Below are 14310 nucleotides of genomic sequence, written 5' to 3'. Positions count from 1 at the left end.
TCACAATAAAATACATCCTTATATTTCAGAACATTAGCGATGAAGGGTAGGTACTGAAGGATTCCAAAAACAGGAGAAAAAAGCCGTATAATGGCCTTGAACTTCTCACCAACACTGATGCCTCCAAAACTCATAAGCAAAAGGATCATTAACCCAGATTTCCATGCAAGACAAGCCTTCCAAGTGTAACGATACAACTATGATATTTTTCTGACATGGAACAGTCTTAAAATAAGAATGCCTCTATGTGATATTTGACAAGAAGCTATTCAAGACTGCGTTCTATCAAAATGAGGGAATAAGTAAAGAAAGGAGAAGATAATAACCCCAGAAATGCAACATAACAACAGAGGAGAGATGACCAATGTACAGCAGAGTAAAGAATTAATCCATATCAGAGGAAGAGAAAAGACAATTCTAAGACGTTTCTCTGAAGTAAGAGAGAGTGTGAAAAAAGAAAGGAAAGATTACTAGGTATTTTTGACCTTGAAAAGGATTTTTCCACTTCTGTCAGAAGAGTGAGGGAAATAAATGGAAACAATGACAAGGAAATTATTCAATACAAGAAAAAAAATGCATAAAAAGGAAATACAATCATAACTAGCTCTGTATAAACAGTATATACATAATCACAATGATAAAAATACCACTTTAAAAACAAAGCAAAACAAAACAAAAAATATCTCTTTAACTACACTGAGAAAATTGTTAAGAGAAGTAGGTATGGGGGCAGGGTAGGCTTCCATAAAACAAAGTCAATAATCATCTGAAGTTGGAAAAATCAGTAAACAGTATGAGTATAATATTTTAAAGGACACAGACAAAGTTGAGAAGAGAAAAAAACATGATCTATAATGAAGACAGGTATCCAAGGATGGGGCAGGAGAGAAGCCTACACTTGCTTGTCTATTACAAGTCTCCCAGTACCCTCATTTTAACTAGTATATAACATTATTTTATGGTTAAAGATTAGAAGGGGATTATGTTCCCTTGGACACTTTGATTTCAGAATAGCTCCCCCTCACCCCCACCAATCTGTTTTTATTCACGACACGGACTTTTCAAACGGAAGACAACCTGACCTCTAGAATATCTGTCTGTATTTATCTGGTTTTTTTCTTCAAGGTGTTATTTAACTTGTTCTGCTATTCCCTACATTTACTGTAAACTAGAAGTCCAGCTTAAAGTACTGATTAGATTCAGAGTAAATAATTTTACTTCATACTGCTTCTCACGAGGAGGCACATACTGCTAGGCTATCTGACTCTAAGTAATGCCATTTCTGATAACTTGATCAAATGTGACAATAGTCAGACTTGAACTTTATAAATGTATATTTCCCTTATGAAATTACAAAAAAAAAGTTTAAAATATCTGCTAAAGGTAATACTTTGTTACCATGTGAGTATTCCTTCCCCATCAATTTTTCATGTGATTTCAGTACTATTAATGATGAGACCAGACTTTCTGCTTTATGGCAGAAAGTGAAGAAGAACTAAAGAGCCTCTTGATGAAAGTGAAAGAGGAGAGTGAAAAAGTTGGCTTAAAACTCAACATTCACAAAACAAAGATCATGGCATCAGATCCCATCACTTCATGGCAAATAGATGGGGAAACAATGGAAACAGTGAGAAACTTATTTTGGGCTCCAAAATCACTGCAGATGATGATTGCAGCCATGAAATTAAAAGATTCTTACTCCTTGGAAGAAAAGCTATGATCAACCTAGACAGCATATTAAAAAGCAGAGACGTTACTTTGCTAACAAAGGTCCATCTAGTCAAGGCTATGGTTTTTCCAGCAGTAGTCATGTATGGATGTGTGAGTTCGACCAAAAAGAAAGCTGAGCACTGAAGAATTGATGCTTTTGAACTGTGGTGGTGGAGAAGACTCTTGAGAGTCCCTTGGACTGCAAGGAGATCCAACCAGTCAATCCTATAGGAGATCAGTCCTGAATATTCACTGGAAGGACTGATGCTGAAGCTGAAACTCTAATACTTTGGCCACCTCATGCGAAGAGTCGACTCATTGGAAAAGACCCTGATGCTGGGAGGGATTGGGGGCAGGAGGAGAAGGGGACGACAGAGGATCAGATGGCTGGATGGCATCACCGACTCAATGGACATGAGTTTGAGAAGGCTCCAGGAGTTGGTGATGGACAGGGAAGCCTGACATGTGGCAGTCCATGGGGTTGCAAAGAGTCAGACACGACTGAGTGACTGAACTGAACTGAAAGATTACATGAAACAATTATTTCACAATGGGTTGCAAAATCAGTGACTTTTATCATTCATTACACACACACACACAAATATTTCCTTGGAAAGAAAAGACAGCAAAAAAGAAAGAGAAGGGAGAAAAAGAAATAGAGCATGAGGAGGACTTCTTGTCTAATTAGCTGATTCTGCAAACGAGGAAACTGATAACCACAGCAGTGACTCAGCTGTCATCACAAAGGCATAGAGACAGGCCCACTGATTTTTCATTCAGTGCTCTTCCATGTGCTTTTTTAACTTCTCCAGATATGAAATTTATAATATATACTACATTTTTAAAGTTTAGTTAAAGGAATGATTGTTGTGTGACTTTCAAAGAGAAAATACAAATTGGATTTGCATACACCTAAATGATCCAAAAGAATATTATGTAAATTCCTACTTAAACATAAGCCCAGTTAAAAATTATGTATATTCATTCCTCAAAAAATTAAAAATAACACTACCATATGATCTAGCAATTCCACTTCTGGTTATGTATCTGAGTAAAACCAAATCACTATATCTAAGACATATTTGTACCCCATGTTCACTGCGGCATGTTTTCCAATTCCCAAGATACAGAAACAATCTAAGTACCCATCAAAGGATAAAGGGAAAGAATAAAGAAAATGTGATATACACACATGATAGAATACTATTCAGCCATAAAAAAAAGGAAGTCACCCATTTATGCCTACATGGAAGGACCTTGAGGGCTTTATGCAAAGTGAAATATGTCGGACAGAGAAAAACAAATACTGTATGATCCCACTTACAGGAGGTATCATACCAAAAAAACACAACCAAAAAAGAGGTCAGATTTGTGGTTACAAGAGGGGAACTGAATAAAGGTGGTCAAAAGGTACAAACTCTCAGTTGTAAGATAAATAAATACTGGGCATGTAACATATAACATGATGACTATAGTTAACACTGAAGTATGTTGTATGGGAAAGGTGCTAACAGAGTAAATCCTAAAAGTTCTCACCATAAGGAAAAAAGTTTTATTTTAAACGTGGTAATCATTTCACAACATATGTAAGTCATTATGCTTAAACCTCAAACTTACATGGTGCTGAATGCTAATTATATCTCGATAAAGATATAAGATGTAAAGAAAATGAGGTATGTATATCCACACATTATCACTTAAAAGTTTTATTCAAGGCAAGGGCCAACAACAAACAATTCATAGAAGAAATACAGCTAGCCCAAAAATATGGGAAAAGGTTAATTAGAAATACAATTTAAAACAAAGACACATTATTGTCTATCTACTTAAAGGGCTTCTTGTCATGGTGATAGTGATATTGCTTATTTTTTAAAGGATAATTATCAAGGCTGACAAAATTATAGTGACTTCTCATAACACTACTAGAAAAGTGTTTATCTTGAGGCAATAGGTTTGCATATGATTTCATTTTCTTCTTTATTTATTTTATATTCCCCAAATTCTCTATAATGAACATTCAGAGAAGCAACGTTTTCACTGTAACTGTTAGGGTAAAAAGACACAACCACAAAAATGGCACACTGTGGATTCTTACCCGTATCCTCTTTGTGGCAGACATTCTAATATGTCATAGCAAAGCGCAAGCTGGTCATTTCGTTCACAGCTATAGATGCATTCTAGAGCTACTGCCATTAGTTGGTCCTGATCAGGAATGATTTTTTGCTGCAACTAGAGAAATAAAGCATGCTGTGTGAAATGTCAATAGATTTACATTCAGTTTTGCCATATACCAGTACCACTGTCAATAGAATATTAAATAGTGCAATTAATCAGCTGCAGAAACAAATCTTGGCTTTTTTTAGCTTACAGACTTTTGGGGTCTTTAATAACTCTAAATGAAATTGCATTTTAATTACAGAATCAGCGAGAAAAGACAATTTGTACCCATAAGCCTTGCATCTGCTGAAAACAGATTCTTCAATTTATGACCCATTCAAGATAAAGTAGACAGAAGAAACATAGTGAATTAAAAAGGCAATTCATTAAAAACAACATTTCTAACCCTAAAGCCAAATTTTATGTTTCAATTAAAAAAATATATAAAATTCCTTAACTAATATTCAGAGATGTTCAAACCTGCTATTTTTCAGTACACATTAAGTATTAGTCATTTAATTCAACAGTACTGACATTTTTTTCAAAAGAAGTCACATTGGAATGTGGTAATATTCATATCCTGAAACATACTCCATATTTCTGATGCAGAAAGATGGCTATTTAGGGTCACTTTTCCATTGCAAGACACAAAGGGTAAGAGCCATTCTTAGAGTATTTTCTGGGATATAGAAGTTAACAGATTTGTGCCTTATTTTGTATTGCAGGCAGATTCTTTACCATCTGAGCTACCAGGGAAGCCCCTTCTCATCTATAAAACTGGGATATTAACATCTTCCTAATAGCACTGTGTGAGAATTAAATAAATTAATAAAAGTAAAATGCTTATATTATTGTCTCCAAAACAGAAGACTGAAAGTACTTTCTTAGCACCCTTTACAACAACAAAATAAGATTCAGATGATTTCCATAATAAAGATCTACTGCTTTTCAACATTTTAGTAGAAACTCACAAAAAAAAAAAACAAAAAAAAAATCCAGCAAAGTGATGAAGAGAAGCTGCCAAAAAAGGGTATTTTCTCAGTAGAAAAATCATATCAACAGATGAATAGAAGAAAAGGATGGAAAGAAGAAACAATGAGGTTACCAGGGAAGTAAAGTTTTCTAAAGTAGTTGGGCTACAGGATTTATATTATATACTTATTCAAGGTATTACAAAATAAATCATTAATTTGACATCAACATTTGACAAAGAGTAAGTTACCTAAGGTTGCAAAGTGACAAACTGGTGAAACAGGCACAATAAAAGCGTCAGTAAAAATTAACCAAAGTAGCTAACTTTTCTCATTTTCTTATTGTGTGCCTGTGCTATGCTTAGTCGTTCAGTCGGGGGTAGCCCACCAGGCTCCTCTGTCCATGGAATTCTCCAGGCCAGAATACAGGAGTGAGTTGCCATGCCCTCTTCCAGGGAATCTCCCCAACCCAGGGATTGAACCCAGATCTCCTGCGTTGTGGGCAGATTCTTTACCATCTGAACCACCAGGGAAGCACTATTGTGTGCCAGGTAACGTTTCTAAGTGCCTTATGTGCATTAATTCACAAATCCTCAAAACATCCTGTAAATAATACTGGTGTTATTCCTATTTTACATAAAGGGAACTGTAAAAAAATTGCATGACATAATATACCATAAACAAAGTCAAAAGATAACCTACCAACTAGGTGAAATATTCACACTAGAAACCACAGAAAAATAACTAATTACACCAATACGCATGAATTTCTAAAAGTTAAGGCACAAAGAGACTAAAATCCAAGTGAAAATTGGAAAAAAGACTGAACAGAAAAAAAGTAGGAATGGACAATTCACAAAAATGACAATGCCTGTCAAGCACAAGAAAAAATGATTAAATTCACACATATTCAGAGAAGCACAAATTAAAACAACACTGAAATGCCATTTTTCACCCATCGTGGTGGCAAAAATTTTTATATATGACAACATATTCTGTCTGCAAAGTTGTAGAGAAAGAGCCATGCTCATACACTGCTGGTGGAAATGTAAATCGGAACAACTTATCTGTAAAGAAATGCAGTAATACCAACACAACCCAATCCTTAGAGCCCAGGATCCCCTTGTAGGAATATACCCTGAAGATATATATATGCCAACAACACAAAATAAATATGGACATTGTAGCTTAGTTTGTAATTATAAAATACTGCGAACAGCATAAAAAACTAGTGGGACTGAGTAACTGAGTTTTCCATTTTAATTTACATAACCATACATGGCTAGTGGCTACCATACTGAACAGCACAGTCCCAGAGGCACTTTTCAACTTCCTAAGGAGTGTGAGTCCAAGCCCAGCAGGAAACTGCAGCTGAGAGTTTACAACGTTAAGCAGACAATCTCCTATATCCCCATTGCTGGGATACAGTCTCGGATGTTCAAGGAGAAGGGCCAAGCAAGTATCCAGCGCTTCTACTCTGGACCCTGAAGGATCACGCCCTATGAGTATTGGAGAACTGGAAATATAGTAGTCTTTTTGAAACCTGAAATAGTGCAATCCCCATGTGAGAATGGTGGGCACAGCAAAACAAGAGTGGAAATTACTTGTACGTAACACTTATTTTCCATGAGAATCACTGGATAAATGACAGTCAGATCTTGACTGATAGGTAGGGATTTATAATTAAAAGAAGCGAAAGTGTTAGTCACTTAGTTGTGCTTGACTCTTTGTGACCCCATGGACTACAGCCCGCCAGGCTCCCCTGTCCATGGGATTCTCCAGGCAAGAATACTGGAGAGGGTTGCCATGCTCTCCTCCAGGTGATCTTCCTGTCCCAGGGATTATACCCAGGTCTCCTGCACTGCAGGCGGATTCTTTACTGTCTGAGACACTGGGGAAGCTCTAAGTGATGGAAAGGGGCTTGATTATCCCAAGCAGAGGAAACATCCTCAAAGAACATAAAAAGGCATGAAAGAACCTGACAGAGTGAAAAGGTGAGTAGTGTGAGTGAACGAGTGCCTTCGTAGAGGGAAATGAGGCTGAAGAGGCAGACTAAAAGTAGACCCCAAAGAACTTTCTACACCACTTACCACAGCCCAACATTTACCCTGCAGACAATGGTAGGTCACCAGAGACTGTGCATAGATCATGATATGATCAAATTTGCATTGCAGAAAGATAACAGATAGCAGATTGGAAAGGAAGAGCCCAGCAAATACCATTGTTCTCTGATGTTGACAAATTCCAACAAAAACAAATGGCTATATGTTTTATTCAAAAGGCACATGCTAAACTGCCAAGTAAAAACAACAAAAAGCTGACTATATACAAAGGATTTACAAGACTCTGTAAAGAAGAAGGATCACAAACAAGATTACTGGGAAGAATTTAAAGTCATTTCTTTCTTCCTCATAAAACATTCATATTCAATCCATCCTGCTTCTCACCTAGCATTCTGCTGTCATAAGCAACCCACCCTTGGCTCACAGTACACCACCCCAAACTTAAAATCAGAATACTAAGTGGAAGGTGCTTACGAGAAGATGGAAAACTTTGATCAATAAACAGAGACATTTCTGACAAACAGGCCTTCCAGAAACCTAAAACTGTGTGAGCTTAAGTAAGCAATGCTTTCCTTTCTGTCTTTATTACACTGGTCTATGACCATACACCTTAGAGGACTTCAGATTGCTAACAAAGGCAGTACAAGAAGAACATCCAATCAGAATTTAGGACTGGAGGAGGCCTTCAAGGGCTTCTGCTCACACCACAACCTGAGGCTTTAACTCTCACTACAAAGTTAGTGTCTCAAAGGACTATGCCATTCTGCTTGAGTCCCTCCAATAGAAAGAGAGCCACTAATCCCTTGAAACAGCATATTTTATTCATGGCTAAATTAAGAGGTTATTTATATTGCAAAAGTATGCCTCGTTTAAGAAAACAACTTACCACCAGTGAATCTGAACAAGTATCTGAACCCTATAGAAAGACAGATACACAGACAGACAGACAGGTAGATCAGTCTTAAGCAAATATAAGAGTTATTTAGAATAATCAAAAGATCTCCTTATGAGATCCTAAAGAACTTAATAAATATTTTGAAGGTCTTCAAGGGCAGAAATCTTTTCTTCTTCTATTGGTATTACAGTAAAGCACAATAGTTAAGAACATAGCTGGGAAATTAGAAAATTTATGTTCGAACCTAAGGTCCTCTCCTTACCCTGACCTTGGGCAACTGCCTAACCAGTCTATATCATGATTTTCTTTTCCTGTAATATTAATGTAATAAACATATCTACCTCCTAGGATTGTTATAAAGATTAAATAAGTTAATACTTGAAAAGTGCCTGCCTATGGTAAGAATTCATTATCTTTCAACTATTAATATTAAGACTTTTTGGTACTGCCTTTTCCACAATGTAGTAGAAAGTCAATACACTTCGAGTATATCAATCAAGATAAACATCATTTGATGAACTTTCAAAATATTTTTGGACTCAATTTATAAAACATTTTTAAAGAATAAAATGACAACCACTTCTTCTGGTTTGAAGAGAAATTACTTGCAAAGCCGAGTATTACAAATTTTGTAAATAAAACATAATTCCTAAGGGAAAAATGTACAGAGATTTTGAAGACGTTTCTACTTACATCAGGCTTGGAATGCTGAAATATCTTCAGGGGTAACTTTAAGTCCCCTTTTGCTAGAGTTACTAAATATTCCTTTAGCAGCTCATTAGCCACTCCAGGAGACTGCTTCTCACAGCGATGAAGAAAGGGAACCATCCACTGGTAGGCACTTGTCACGTACTTGTCCTCAGAACACTGAAAATGCATTTCACCAAAACACACACACATTAAGTTAAATATTAACACCTGGTAATAACAGACAAGTCATAAGGATCAAAGATAACCAGACTCACAAACAATGAAAGTCAACACTTTCTCTAACAGACACTCCAGTTCATGCCTCCTAAGGACCCAAGAGGCAGCAGGAGAATCACCTGCTGTCTGGGGCTGGCAGAGCCAACAGCAAGAGCACTCACTGCAGCTCATCTCCTTAGTGCCATGAACACACTAGAGGGCCTCACAGCCCCAGCCCAGCATAATGACAGATTTAGAAACATGGTTACTACAATGACAGCTAACTTAAATATGCCTAGCTGGGAGGCGGGGAGGGGGGCGGGGGGAAGGGGGGCAGTCATTCATAGATAAGCATGAATGAAGGGCAAAGAAGGTACAAAACCAGCCAGAAAGGTTTCGGATGCCTTCAGGAATTTATTCATAAAATTTAATTTTTTTTAAGTCAAGAAGCCTTCCTTTATTGACTAAGTTCTCTGGTTTGAAGGCTACTACATCTTTTGGCTTTGAGATACACATTTGTCAAAGTATATAGGGAACACTTAAAAAAGAAACTTTTAAAATCAAACCTACACTATTCATCAATAATCTTAGTTTTTCAATGTCTTTCATCTGCTGCAGTTCTTTCAAGGTTAGGGTTAAATCACACCCAGCTTCATAAACCAATGCTTCCAGAGTAACCAAATTATCACAGAGAACCAGCAAGCCAGGAATATTCCTCTCCATTCCAAGTCGAATAAGCGACAATGCACAGTCAACCTAAAAGGGAAAGGAGACAGTAAGTCTCTGAGTTTTATGTCTTCTTTCGCATATTTTCTAAAGTAAAAGCTCCAGTATAGAATCTAACTCTTACAGTCATTTTATATAAAATCACATTATCAATAATGTTCTTATTTAGTACAAAAACATTAGACTTCTTTACAAAATATACCAGCACCAAACTGCCTCAAAAGAATTAAATAATCTGCAAGAAATACTGAAATAAAAATAAAAGACAATCATCTTCAATTCATAGAGCATTACAGTTTTCAGAGCTTGTTTTACATGTATTTGCCTACTTAGTTCTCAAAACATTAACAAGCTTGGGGTGTGGTGTGGGGACCATAGATATTAACAGTAAGTGATAATGGGCTTCCCCTGGTGGGTCAGTGGTAAAGAATCTGCCTGCAGGAGATGCAAGTTTGACCACTGGGTGGAGAAGTCTCCCTGGAGAAGGAAATGACAATGCACTCCAGTATTCTTGCCTGGGAAATGCCATGTACAGAGGAGCCTGGCAGGCTACAGTCCATAGAGTCACAAGAGTCAGACATAACTTAGTGACTAAACCACCACCAGTTCATGATAATGTGAAATTAATCTGTATTCATTAGACCATTCTGCCCCCAAAAGAACGTTTTGCTTCCATATTCCTGTTCAGTACCTCTTCTTTCACAATGCCACCCATATATGACATTCAATAAATACTTGATGAATGACTAACTCTATACAACTATTTAGACCTTCTTAGAGCAAAACAAAGAACAATTTTCCTATAGATGCTCAACATACAGCAATTCCACTCCTATCACCTAATCCAATTTATAATATGACATATGCTCATTGACAGCAAAATCATCTAATGCTGCCTTAACCCACAGTGCCTTATACTGCTCCTCACTTACTCCTTGACTCCTAGGATAATGATTATTTACTGAGGACCTACTAGGAACTGAGTACCATTCTAAATGTTAGGAACATAAAACTGAGTAAGATGAGATCTCTTCTTTCAAAGATATCTCCATCTCATAGGGAAACACAATCTGGTAAATTAATGACTGAAGTGGAGTAAGGGTGTCTGGGATCTCAAAGAAGAGGGCATGCAGCCCAACCTGAGAGTCATAAAGCCATCCAGAGGAGAGACCACTTAATATGAGTTTTAAAGAATCAGTGGATGTTAGTAAGTGAACAAAGAAGAAGGGCAGGAGAACAGCATGAAAGGGAGAGATGCGTGAGTGTTGTGAAAGTACAATCATTTTCATAAACTGAAAACAAAAAAGAAAAGGTATGAAGTGAAGGGGTGAAAAACAAGGCTAGAGTAGCTGGGAAGAGTCGGATAAAAAAGAACATCATTTGTTAAGTCAAGGAGTTTGCAGTTTACCTTGAAATGCAAATCCAAAGGATTTTTGACTGAGGCATGTCATAAATAGGCCTATACTTTGGAAAGAATATTCAGTAAGTGTTTATTGAATTAATGACAAATGAAATATGAATGAACTAGAAATGGGCTGGACCGAAATAAGAAAACTAGTTAGGAGAACAGTGATTACTAGCATCAGAAGACTCTTCACTAGTGACAAGAATAGCCCCCAGGGGACAGCAATATTTAAGGGACAAGTCAAAGACCCTGAGCCACATGGAGGAGAGGATTGTGAATGGCTCATACAAAGACACAGAAGAGAGTGAAATGATATCACAGAAGCCTAAGGGGAAGACAATGCAGGGACGAAGGGGCAGTGGTGTCAAAGGACAATGCTGCTGAACAACAAATGAGGGGGATCTGCCATTAAAAGGCTAACAGGGGGCCTTACTGATGGTATTTCCATGGAGTGGCAGGAGCAGCCAACACCAGGGAAATGAGCAAACACTGAGAAAGTGATTACCAGGAGCAGAGTGGCTGTGTCTGAGTCGAGCTGTGATAGAAAGAAGACAGCTAAAACAGAAGCCAGGAAGAATATATACACACAAAATAGTAATGACTTGAACTTTATGTTCAAAAAAGGTCGGGGGGAGAAAGTAGGTAATAGACCAGAGGTTGAAGATAAGAGGACAGAGAGAGAGATGAATGCTGGTACAATCCTGAGCAGCGAGTGGGGAGTGTGGAACCTAGAGGACAGGGGAGGAAAGACGTCCCAGTGAATCAAAGAAGAGGGCCCTCTTCCTCTGAGAAAGCTGGAAAGAGTAGGGCAGATGGAAATGATTTCTCAACTTTCTCCACGAAATACAAAGCACAGTCATTGCTGAAAATAATGAGGGATGCATTGGGGAGAGAAAAGAGTGAAAATGGGGGAGAGGAAACAATCACAGTACAGAGAAAAAACTCCAAGCAGTATTACAGATCCACCCAAAGCCCTTCGAAGACTCAGGAGTTGACAGATAAGGAAGTTAAAAAAAGAGAAGAAGAAGAAGAAGAAGAAGAACTGCATGTTCAATTGAAAAGAGTGGTGCAAATAAACATATGAGGGAAAACTACTGGTAGAGAAGGCATAAGGCAAAAGAGAAGGGATCTGGCAATATCCCAACAAAAGTACATTTAATGTGAAGAAGGCTGCATCTACCTGTATACCAATTTAAAAAAAAAAAAACTCAGAAAATCTCAAAAGGTATGAAGAAACCTGATGCACACAATACAACTTTGTTCAAGCACAACTTTGACGTGCTTGAACATGCAGCACATCAGCAATCTGAAACCAACCCATTTTGTGATCCAGATCTGGGTTTCTAACATCAACTCTGTATTGGTTGCTTTCCAAAACACTTACCAAAGTAAAAATGTCTGAAAATCAAACTACTGACACCTTAAAGCAGGATCTACTACAACTTACCTAATTATACCACATACCCCAAGCCCTTACTAGATAAATGTCACCACTAAATGTACACATTTTTGTAAACCAACAAACAAGTTTTCAAAAGCCAAATAGGCATAAAGGAAGAAGTAGTCCTACATCAATTAAATCTCTAAAAATGAAAAAGATAAAACTGTGTCAGATACCACTTCAATTATAGCACAAACCACGTGAAACATCGATACATAAAACAAAGCTAAAGAACAGTATCTCAATTATGAGCATTTCTAAATAACTAAAAGGATGAAAGAAACTATACAGCCAACTAAATAAAGCATCACCAAATCACTTTCTTCTCTTTACAATTATTCTTAATCACTAAAACAGAAATCAAGAGGTCTAGAAATTATAATCAGACTTCAAAATTTTGTATTTCAGAAACTGCTATTTTTTTTTTCCGCTTTTGTTTTTAACAGACTTCATGTTTTAGAGCAGTTGTAGGTTGACAGCAAAAATGAACAGGAGGTACAGAGACAGCCCACATTAACCCTGCCCTCACACATATGCAGCCTCCTGCATCACCAATATCCACCCCAGGGAAGCGCCTTTGTAACAGTCGATGAACCTATACTCACACACCGTTATCACTCAGTGTTCACGGTTTACATGAGGGTTCACCCTTGGTGTTTCCTTTCTGTGGATTCGGACAAATGTATGACAGGTACCCATCATTACAGTAACATAGAGAGTATTTTTACTGCCTTGAAAATCTTCTGTGTTTTGTCTATTCATCCCTCCACCACCAACCTCTGGCAAGCACTGAACTTTTTACTGCCTCCATCATTTTGCCTTTTCCAGAATGTCACACAACCGGTATCAAGCAGTATGCAGCCTTTTCAGACTGGCCTCTTTAACTCAGAAGAGGCATTTTAGGTTTCTCCACTGCTTTTCATGACTTGATTGCTCACCTCTCTTTTAGAGCTGAGTAATATTTCACTGTGTGGATGTACCACTGTATTTATCCACCTGCCCACTAAGATATCTTGGTTCATCAATTGTAACATATCATTCAAATAAAAGATATTAGTAACAGAGATAACTAGTGAATAGGTGGGGGGATGAGGGGAGTATATGGCAACTCTGTACTTTCTACTCAATTTTTCTAGAAATCAAAAACATCTCTAAAAAATAAATTATTAATAAAACAACCAAATAAAGAAGATAAGTGTAAAAAATAATTCATTTTGCATTCCAGTATAGGTCTTTTCCTCTGTTAGTGCTATTTTTTAAACCCCTGAATAAATATTTTGCAACACTAATTTCAGTCATTAAACACTAAAATTGGTATTGGCAGAAAAACAGACATACAAATCAATAAAACAGAATTGAGAGTCTAGAAATAAACCCACATATACATGAACAATTAATTTATGGCACAGGAGCAAAGAACATACAATGAAGAGAGGACAGTCTCTTTAATAAATGGTGTTGGGAAAACTGGACAACCACATGAGAAAGAATGAAAGTAAGACTATTACTTCATACAAAAAAATCAACTCAAAATGGATTAAAGACTTGAATGTAAGATCTGAAACTCTAAGACCTTTAGAAGAAAAGAGAGGCAGAACATTCTTTGATATCAGTCTAGCAAAATCTTTCTGGATCTATCCTCAGGCAAGGGAAACAAGAGAAAAAAACAAATTAGTGGAACTATATCAAAACTAAAGAGCTCTGCAAGCAAAGGGAACCATCAGCAAAATGAAAAGACAACCTACCAAATGGGAGAAGATATTTGCAAATCATATTTCTGATAAAGGGTTAATATCCAAAATATATAAAGAACTCATACAAATCAACACAAAAAACAAAAACACAATTAAAAAACAGGCATAGGAGCTGAACAGACATTTTCCAAAGAAGACATACAGGTGCTCAACAGGCATGTGAAAAGATGTTGAAAATCATTAAAATTAGGCAAAAGCGAATCAAAACCACAGTGAGATATCACCTCATGCTCAAAACAATGCCCATTTTCAAAAAGGCAAAAAATAAGTGTTACATCTAGA

At 37.0% G+C, this 14310-nt stretch overlaps 1 protein-coding gene across 2 annotated transcripts in view; it reads right to left on the bottom strand.

The window, feature by feature from the left end:
* The window catches only part of NBAS (NBAS subunit of NRZ tethering complex), a 335203-nt gene that overhangs the window by 187893 nt on the left and 133000 nt on the right, over positions 1-14310 (bottom strand). For both annotated transcript variants that reach the window (XM_061433269.1, XM_061433270.1), the window contains 3 exons: positions 9273-9458; positions 8490-8663; positions 3806-3939 (listed from right to left, as the gene is read on the bottom strand). In XM_061433269.1, the coding sequence (XP_061289253.1) occupies positions 3806-3939; positions 8490-8663; positions 9273-9458 (494 nt within the window). The remainder of the gene's footprint in view (positions 1-3805; positions 3940-8489; positions 8664-9272; positions 9459-14310) is intronic.

The sequence above is a fragment of the Bos javanicus genome, chromosome 11 (assembly GCF_032452875.1).
Source record: "Bos javanicus breed banteng chromosome 11, ARS-OSU_banteng_1.0, whole genome shotgun sequence".
In the NCBI taxonomy this organism is placed as follows: Eukaryota; Metazoa; Chordata; class Mammalia; order Artiodactyla; family Bovidae; genus Bos; species Bos javanicus.
The sequence above is the reverse complement of the archived record's forward strand: the minus strand, read 5'-3'. Positions and strand labels throughout refer to the sequence as shown.